At 40.3% G+C, this 9,978-nt stretch overlaps 1 protein-coding gene and 1 long non-coding RNA gene across 4 annotated transcripts; both read right to left on the bottom strand.

Annotated features, from left to right (window-relative positions):
• Positions 1 to 3,371: 3,371 nt before the first annotated feature.
• Positions 3,372 to 5,842, bottom strand: LOC149393890 (uncharacterized). 3 transcript variants are annotated; one of them, XR_016299834.1, is made up of 5 exons: positions 5,483 to 5,842; positions 5,177 to 5,435; positions 4,734 to 4,843; positions 4,596 to 4,653; positions 3,372 to 3,478 (listed from the first exon to the last, which is right to left on the bottom strand). It is a non-coding gene; the product is annotated as an uncharacterized LOC149393890 (long non-coding RNA). The 3 variants fall into 3 exon arrangements; XR_016299835.1 differs by having other exon boundaries at positions 5,177 to 5,426; XR_016299833.1 differs by having other exon boundaries at positions 5,177 to 5,840.
• Positions 5,843 to 7,098: 1,256 nt separating this feature from the next.
• On the bottom strand, positions 7,099 to 8,571 carry LOC149393889 (putative acetyltransferase At3g50280). The gene has a single exon (XM_089618205.1). The coding sequence runs from the start codon at positions 8,569 to 8,571 to the stop codon at positions 7,216 to 7,218; it is 1,356 nt and encodes a 451-aa protein (XP_089474331.1). The 3' UTR covers positions 7,099 to 7,215.
• Positions 8,572 to 9,978: the final 1,407 nt, after the last annotated feature.

The following is a 9,978-nucleotide window of genomic DNA, read 5'->3' as shown; positions in this document are numbered from 1 at the left end:
TGTTTCTTGTAAGTAACCGGTGTTCAATAATGGTTTTGTCGCGATATTCGAGTTTTTTTAATTTCAAATTAATTAAGAATAGAGGTATTAATCATTCATTTATTAAAAAGATACACATTTATTTAATATAAAAAACTGTAATAATTAATTTGGGTACACGTTTCAGAATTGCAAATTTTGATGAGACATGATCAGTTGTCTCCAAATTAGTCATAGACATGATCAGTTGTCTCCAAATTAGTCACATACGATTATACAACACTCCAATTAGCGAACTCGGGATCTTTCACCAAAGCAAGCAGCGAGTGAGGCGACAGAAAAAACAGTAAACTTGATGGTCCCATCTCCGGCGGGCCTAGACATCGGTGTCGTAAGCCCGTCCACGAAAATGCCGCCAGGTGCCACCTCACCTTTGCCGGAGTCTGTATCGCCTCGTTGGTCCTCCGCCGCCACCATCGGAGAGATTATTAATAAGTTTTCCGACCGTGGACCTTGCAATCACCATCTTCACCGCGCTTCCAAAGTAGGCGTCTAGGAACCCCTGAGGCCGGAGCCTCGGCCTCAGCGCCACTTCTATGAAATGGATTCTCGATTCAAAAAAATCACACTTGGATCACTGTCAAAAGGCCTAAAGATCGGAATCCAGCTTCTTGCAAATGGCTCTACAAGATGAAGGAAGGCTCAAGTGCAAGTGAACATGTGTGGTACAAGGCAATGTTAGTTGCAAAGGGCTTTATTCAGGTGGAGGGAATTGACTACACATAGATCTTCTCACCGGTGATCAAGTACAAGACCATAAAGATCATGCCTTTTGTAGTCACTCTGTTCAACTTGGAGCTTCTGGATGTTGATATCAAGTATCATTTCATTAGAGAAAAAGTGTCTGAAGGAGAGATCAACATGGCTAAATTTGGCACAATGGTATCTTGATGACGTGGATACAAAGGTTGTTACTCTTGGCAAATTTAAGCATTAGGTGCTTGTTGAGTGATGCAGGGAAGGAATCAAACAATGAATTTAGGAATGAAAGGGACATGGTCTTTAGCTGGAGGTGGAGGTGGATATTGTTGAAGTTCAAACTACAACATCAAACCAATAACTGCCTACGGAGATCTACGACCACTTGTGCAGCCAAGATAAATAACATCCAGTGGAAACTGGATTCAGTGTTGACGTGGCTATTCGAGTGGACTGATAAGTGCGTTTTATACGTACAAATCACTCGTTTCCGGACTTGAATCGAAACGAATCCATCGATCTTTTTTATATATTTTGTGTTTTTGTTTGTTATTATAGGCTTTCATGAGTTAAAAGTGTTTTGAGGGCAATTGAGCAATTTTGGGATGATTTGAAGAATTTTTGGACAAGTTAAAGTGAAACACGAAACATGACACGGTCTTTGGCAGAATTTTGAGATTTTAATTTGATGAATTTGGATGTTCCAATTCCATAATTGGATATAACTTTATCTTAGATTTCCAACGCATATTTATATACGAAAATCAGACATCGGAGCAAGAAGTTATGGCCCATTCAAAATTACTACGCAGCTGTTCAGTTTCTCCGCGGCCCAAAAACGCCGTTTTTGTTAATTACTCGATTTTAAGCGTTTTTTAGGTACATAATGCTCCGAAATCAACTCTAAGCCTATAAATACTACCCTTTTAACCTCAAACACATCATTCATTCACTTTTTCTTTTCCTTTATTTTTCTTAGAGTATTTGGTTATTTTTTTTAGAGCTTTTGGAAGAGGAAAAAGTGTTATTTGCCGGAATCGACAACCCGACGAGTCTCCGAATCTCAACTTCATTCGTTTTTCTTTCTTCTTTCTTCTCTTCTTTTATTTATTTTATTGCTTTAAATTATTGTTGAACATCAATTTTATTTAATATGAATTCTCTTTAGCTTTCAATCTTTGTTTTATTGCTTTCAATTATTCTGTTATGTTTATCGTTGATTATGAACACTATTAGAGGCTAGGTTTCTTATGGGGTTGCGATGTAGCCGAGATTGATAATGGTTGGGGGGTTCGTTAGGGTTAGGTAATTATTGTTTGCTTCATTATTATGGATTAATTGATATGAATTGTTCTTAATGCTTTCTAGTGCTTGATCGTCATTAGAGTTGTTATCTAAGATTGTTTAGCTACTAGAGAGAGAGAGAGAGAGAGAGAGAGAGAGAGAGAGAGAGAGAGAGTAAATAATCGTGCTTTTGTTCATGTCTTCATAGTTGATCCTAGGTTAGTACAAAATCTAGGCAGTTTATGTAATTGCTTGAACTCTTGTCGTATTGCGTGTGATTGTTTTAATAGGATTAGAAGCCGAAAGGATAACAATCCGGCAGTTACATAGGTTTGCTAGAACACTCGAGAGAGGCTAATGAATAATTTTGATTGAATGAGATTAGCATCCATAGGAGTAGCTTTTGTTGTTCAAACCCGAAACCTCCGACGTAGTTAGTTCAGGTGAAATCGCGACCCCTACTTTTTCTTATCTGAAAAACTCGTGTTTAGTTCTTTGCTTTGATTTCTTTAGTTTTGTTAATCGTCTTAAAATCCCTTCACGTTTTCTTGGAATCAATTCGCTATAAGTTAGAGTAAATGGTTACAAATTGCTAGTCCTCAAGGGATCGATACTCGTACTTTGTGTACACTATATTACTTGGACGACACGTACGTTTGCGTGTGTGATTTATTTCGCAACATGGATGCGATTATAAGTCAGTGAATGGTTAGGATCAAAGCTCACTAGTACAAAAAATACCTTTGGGTGCGACTTTTTTCGCACCCAAAAGTCAATTTTCGCACCCAAAGATATCATTAGGTGCGACTTTGGGTGCGACTTTTCCGCACCCGATAGTCCGTACCTAAAAGTCTTGGGTGCGAAAAGTCGCACCCAAAAGTCATGATTTTCGGGTGCGACATTTAGGTGCGACTTTCCGCACCTAAAGTCGCACCTAAAATGTCACCAAAATCCGTGGAAAAGGCGGGTAAAATAGCATTCGGTGCGACTTTGTCGCACCCAATACTTTCCCTCCATGACAAAAAAATAGTGCTTTAGACGTCACTCTATTATAAAGTGACTTTAAATCTTTGGAAAAACATACTTTAGTTGTCACCTGATTTAAAAGTGACTTCAATTCTTAATTTATTTATAAAAGCAATTTAATACATTCAGCCTCGAACTTTGAGTAATTAAACACACAAAGCATATAATTCGAGATATATTTATTAAAATGAAAGCCTCATCAGAAAATAAATAAGTAAAAGTCCAAGCAACAAGTCTATACATATAATTACTCTGATTGAAGAAGCAAAAGCGTCTACAAATATAATTTTTATACTACAGACGAATGAAGTGATTCTATTAAAACACACAGAAACAAATCCAAAGAAATATTACGGGTAAACCATCTTTTGTACAGTTGGATCTTCCATCATCTTCTCCAAAGCTTCTACTGACATGCCACTTCCTTTACCTACACAGAAATAAAGATGGTTATCTTTAGAATCACAGTTTGATACTATGAAAGGAAAATCAAAAGGGGCCAAAAAAGAATACAAGTGACAATTTCTTATTCTGGAAAATAGCAATGCTTAACAAAAAAAAAAAAAAAACTTCATGTGATCTGGACTTTGGATTGCATTGCATTTCAGCTCCATAACTTAAAACTACAAGCAAAGTGGATTATAAGCTTAATCTAGCCAACATCAAGCCTGCAAAGGATCAGAGCGGAATCTAAAAGCAGGAATCCATCATCAATATCAAACTGACCAATAATCAATGATGTCAATACTGGAGTAATGATAATGTATGAAAAAGACACCTTTGGCTTTAAAGTATGAATGTACCCTCAATTCCAAGGGGTTGATTAAGTATTAAGGGCAATTCTTGGTACCTTATCAGTACCTAGTTTGATACCCCCTAGACGCAACAATTTGCGCCACCGGGGTAGTCTCCCGTCGGATTTAGCCGGGTTTTACCCGAACACCAAGGTGATAAATAAAATAAAATAAATTAAAGATAACTAAATATGTATTTTATATCAAAATAAAAATGGCATAAGCCATGTTACAAGTGCTTTTTACATCACCAGTGGAGCAAAAAAAACCCTAAGAAAAGGAGACAGAACGCTAAACCAACAACCGGCCCGACTACTAAGGGACGAAAGCCCACAGAACCAAAAGAGAACAAAAAATATATAAGAATGTACCCTATACCTTATGGCTCTAAACTAGAAATAAGTTCTCTAAAGATTTATTCGTTTAACAGATTCTCTAAAGATCTATAATTTTCCCGATATTTAGTTGTACATTGAACACCTGCGATTTCTTGGTTTTATTTGATCATTAATGATAAATAAATAAAATTAGAACTGAAAAATAAGCATCTACCCTAAAATATGACATAGCACTCACAATAATCAATATACATGTAAGAACCCGCTATTCGAAAGATTAAAATTTCCAGGGATAGCTAGATTTACCCTAAACCCAATTGTCAGATTTTTTATTATTATTATTTTTCCCAACACACAGAACTTAATTGAAAGAAGATAAGTATGAGCCATAAGAAGAAAACAAAGCTGTACTTACTAGTAGTTTGTGATCCAGTAAAAGAATTAACACCCTGGGTAGCTCCATTCTGAGAGGCCTAGTAAATGCACATACAATTTGGTTGAAGTAATCTAAAAAACCAAAAATGAAATAAATATCCACGTCGCAATTTCTTACTCCTTTTGAAGGTTGGCCACTTGAGGATGAACTAGTCTCCTCGGCATCATTTACACTGCTCGCGAAAGGACTCTCTTCTTTCGTTTCTTCTGGCGAAACATCGACAAAAGCTGCAATAAAAAAAAGTTGAAAATTTAAAGGGGAAGAGTATACTTAAAAGGAAAATTGATAGTAGTTTCTCCAAAACAATATATCAATATCATTGATAAAATTTGTATTTCTTCTAAAACAACGAAAGTTGCTAAAAAAAACGTATAGAAGCCCCAGTGCACAGATTAGCGATTTCAGGCCTAACAGAAATAAAATAACAAAAATATAAACCTAACAACCGAAGACAAAGCTCACAAACACCATAGATTCAAGCTAGTAACTTCCATTCCCTATGCATCATAAAACTCTTAATCAGTAGGTAAGTTAGAACACAAACGAATGGCAGCGCTTACAAAATTGATTGGCCTCTCTCTTCACCTCTTTCTTCTCTTGACTCTCGTACTTGGTAGTATCAGCGAGCGGTGCTGTTTCGACTCTTGATGCAGAGACATCGACCGTCACCGCCGGCTTCGGAGCCGCCGCCTCCCGGTGCTCTCTCGTCCTTTTCCCGGGGGTGACTCATGGTTGGCGTGCTCCGGTGACTCGTGGCCGTCGTGGCTCATCTCGGTCGGAGCGCACGCACAAGGAGCTAATTTTCAAATCCTGAAATCCCTAATTTTCAAATCCACTGAATATTTCAAATCCCTAATTTTCCTCACCTTGATTTAGTAGGGCTCGGTCGCCGGTCGGACTCGGACGCTCTGTGCTGCGGAGTGCGGTGCTCGGAGGAGATGGCGCGGAGGAGAGGCTCGTTTGGGTCGCGCGGAGGCGGAGGAGATGGCGCGTTCGTTCGGACTATTTCGAGAGTTTCGAACTGAGTGTCCGAGGCAATCCTCTTCCTCCGCGAGCTCGAATCCGTCTCACTCTCTCGCTCTCTTCCTCTATCTCGCTCTCTCGCTCTCTCTTCCTCTCTCTCCTTCTCTCGGCTCTCTCTCTCTTTCTTTATTTTTTTCCCTTCTCTCTTCTTTCTTTTCTTTTCTTTTCTTTTCTTCTTTTTTTTTTCCTTTCACGCAGAAATTTTAGAAGTGACATAGGAGGGAACAAAATCTCGCTAATTTTTTAGACAAATGTTTTGGACTTTTGGGTGCGACTTTGTCGCACCTATTACTCTGGAGAAAGTATTGGGTGCGACTAGTCGCACCCAATAGTCTTAACACACTTTTGGGTGCGACTAGTCGCACCCAAATTCAAAAAAATTCGCGAAAATTTTCAAGCGCTTAATTGAGTTTTGGGTCCGACTAGTCGCACCTAAAAGTCTTTTTGGTGCGACTTTTAGGTGCGAATAGTCGCACCCAAAAGTGATCCGCACCGGAAAACTGTATTTGTAGTAGTGGCTTAAGGTAGTCATCAAAGAATAGTTTTAATAATCGGAGCCGTTGCATTGTTCTTGAGATTATTAATCGAGCTACCTTGTCCAGAAGGAGTTAGGCTCATTAACGTCGAACCTCGTCAATAAATTATGGTGTTCTTTAATGTTTTCTGTTTTTCGTTTATCTATTTTTTATTTGTGTTTTTCCGTCAACCTTAACGATTGTGACTAGACCAAATAATAAAGATAAGAAAAGAACTTAAGATCTCTAAATCACTAATTATATAATTATTAAAAATATATTTATTTAATTTATATCATTTTTAATTATTAATTATCGTTAAATGTGTTATTGGCTTATTTTTTAAGCGGCAAAGGCTAGATGACTTGCTATACGCTTCGTAATATGTTGAGACATCTTGAACGGTGTTTGTAAAATTTGTATTTTTGAAAAATTTCCAGTTTTGTCAAAATTGTCCGCAGAAGATGTTCTATGAATACTTTCTACGTGTGAAAGAGAATTGAAACTCTATTTTGACTTCCATAAATGACCACTATAAAAGAAACATTCTTTCTTGGATGACCTTTGCGTATTCATTCACACAATATTTAGGATAATTAGACGCACAAGATCCGAGTACGATAAGAAATTGGTAGTGTGTTATTTAAACCACTGTGCGCTATTATTCGTTTCGTTGAGCGTTAGAGTTTTGTAATCCGTGATTATTGACACGGCTGATGTAATCGAAAGAAACAAACATTTGGATAATGTTTGAGTAAAAGTGAATGGAACTCACATTATGGGAGAGTGAGTTAAAATGCACAAATTGTAATAAAAAAACGGCCTCATTATATATTGATTATTTTTCATATAGTGAATTTCATTTTCACCGAGCAAATTATCTCCACAATAGATGCTGTAACGCTGAACAGGATTATCATTATGTGTTATTTATTTTACCCACTGATTATATAATCTATCTATTATATCGCAACAGATTATCGCATATTAAACAGACTTCTTCGTATCCAACTTTATTGATTTCACAATTTATTTTGACGAGACCTATAATTGTCTCCAAATTAGTGACATGCAACACTCCGACCAGCGAACTCAGGATCTTGGGCCAGAGCAAGCAGCGAAGGAGGCGACAGGCAAACCTCAAACTCGACGCTCCCATCTCCGGAGGACCCAGGCATCGGCGTCATAAGCCCGTCCACGAAAGCGCCGCCGTGCCTCACGGCCACCGGCGGGCCCCACCCGAAGTCATTCCCCAACATGTCGAACCGCGGCGACCCTCCGGTCACCATCATGTTCGGCGGAGACCAAACCCTGCCCCCCACCATCACCACTCTCCGCGCCGACTCCGCTAGGCCCCGCCTCACCTCCGCTGGAGTCTGGGACGATATCGCCTCATTGATCCTCCGCGCTGCCACCTCAAATCCGGAGAGATTATTGCTAATATCTCCGGCTGTTGAACTCGCAATCACCATCGTCACCGCATTTCCGAAATAGGTATTGGGGAGCTGAGGACGGAGCCTCGGCCTCAGCCCCACCGCCACCACGTAGTTCACCTCCTCCGACGGGTCCAGCCGGCGGCTCCGCGTCACCGAAACCCAGAGATGAGCCAAGAGTGCCTGGTAAGAGGACACGACCGGACCGCCGGCCGAAGATGATGAGTTTGCCTTTGCCTTCAGCTTCGCAATCGTCTCCTTCGAGAACTCGAAGATCCTTGACCTAACGGTATCTAACTCCTTCTTTGTCTGCGCGGCGACGCTCGGATTGTTAGGGATGCGAAGCGGGAGCTCGAAGATCCCCTCAAAGAGCTCTCGGCGCTCGAAGACCGGGGGCGGGGGCGGAACAGCGTCCCTGCCGCCGCGGCGGGCCACGTGGGACCAGGCGCGGAGGAAGTGCCAGAACGACGTGGCGTCCATCGCCACATGGCTCGTCGTGAATCCGAGGACGACCCCGTCGGCTATCTCCGTCGCTTGAACAACAAGCAACGGCTTCGAGACTCCAGTGATATCGTAATTTTGGGTTCCGTTCATGGGGTAGAACGGGGCGAGAATTTTTCTCGGGACCTCGACCGGGCCGACCAGGTCGGCGATGGAGACGCCCTCGGCAGTTGCGTGGACAAACGTGGCTCCATTGGCTCGGCAGTCGATGTAGTAAGTGGCGGTTCCGGCGAGGGAGTCCTCGGACACGGCGAGGTGGCCGGCGAGTGGGTAGAAAATGTGCAGTGCCTCCGAGAGAGTGGCTTTGAGGTGATCAACGATGGTATCCATGGATGATTGAGCTTTCTTGAAGATGAGACACTTCTCGATGGCCGGATTAAGGAAAAGGTATTGGAGATCGCAGGGAATCAGATCCAGCCGATCATCACGATCATGATCGGCAAGGCTTGGAAGGACATTGGATGACGAGATTACTCGGATCATGCTTTTAGAATATCTGAAAGTACACCTCCTTTCTGTGGCACACCATAAAATGATGTTTGGAGGACCATAATATATACAGATACGAAATTTATATTCCACTCATCAAAAATAAAACACTGGATAAACAAATTAATGATAAATTAGGGTATCTCAGATTACATTTTAAATTATGGATCACACTGCTTCTAGAATGACATTCTTTATTTTATATATATATATATATATATATATATATATATATATATATATATATATATATATATATATATATATATATATAATTCTAGCATGACTTTCTAGAAGTACAATTTTGGTATACAGCACAAATTAGATATGTGTGTGTGTGTGTGTGTATCCAACTAGCTATATCTCATATGAAAAAAAATTATATCTCAAATGGGCTTCTATATATTTATTAGAAAGATAGCTACGACATCACAATTACCATTTTTCAAAATGGAATATGAAAGATTTTATGTATATATACATTATTTTTGAATTATTTATGTTTGTTTTTCTATTTCTATTCAAATTTGCTTTATATTTTGTGCATATTAACTGTTGGAGTATAATTATACCATTATAATGTGGTTTATAATGATTTATGGATATTTTTCTATATAAATGAAACATTAACTATTTTGTAATATATGTTATGCCGTCTTTTTCTTATGGTAAAAAAACGACGCCCCGATCGCAAAAAACGACGTTACGATATAAAATGACAGTTTAGTCAAACACGCATGACTAAAAAAAACCGAGCTTCAACGAAGCATCAACCAAGCTTCAAGCAAGCATCAACCAATCATCAACCAAGCAAGCATCAACCAAGCTTCAACCAAGCACCAACCAAGCAAGCATCAACCAAGCTTCAACCAAGCACCAACCAAGCATCAACCAAGCGCCAACCAAGCATCAACCAAGCATCAAGCACCGGTTATTCTTTTCCTATAAATAATTCACTCATTCTCAACTCAAAGGGACAACAAAAGAGAATCCCCCGAACTCAAAAACTCTCTAAACCCCAGAGACTCTCAATCCCAGAATTCACTCAACCAAATACTCTCCCAACTCAAGAGGACTCCGAACTCAGAACTCATTCCGAGCTAAAGGAGGAAAAGGTCCAGGATTCACTCCGAACTCAAGAACTCTCTAAACCCCAAAAAATTCCACTCCCAACTCTGGAATAGAGCCTGAACCAAGAATCCCATGAACTACGTCATGACCTGATCCCGCAAGGCGGGTACGAAGGCAGCTCACGAAGAGCACGGTCACGTCCCCCAGGCGAGCTCGACCTTCAACCGAGCTCAACCTTCCAGGCGAGCTCAACCCCCAGGCAGTGACGACCTCCAGGCGAGCTCGACCCCCCCAGGCGAGCTCCCTCCAGGCAGGGCGACCTCCAGGCGA

Source organism: Urtica dioica, chromosome 6 (genome assembly GCF_054948205.1).
Source record: "Urtica dioica subsp. dioica isolate 48M chromosome 6, U.dioica_male_clone48M_v1_H2, whole genome shotgun sequence".
In the NCBI taxonomy this organism is placed as follows: domain Eukaryota; kingdom Viridiplantae; phylum Streptophyta; class Magnoliopsida; order Rosales; family Urticaceae; genus Urtica; species Urtica dioica.
The sequence above is the reverse complement of the archived record's forward strand: the minus strand, read 5'-3'. Positions and strand labels throughout refer to the sequence as shown.

Bases quoted from the DNA above. Each gene is read 5' to 3' on its own strand.
- LOC149393889 (XM_089618205.1), bottom strand. From the start codon at position 8,571: ATGATCCGAGTAATCTCGTCATCCAATGTCCTTCCAAGCCTTGCCGAT.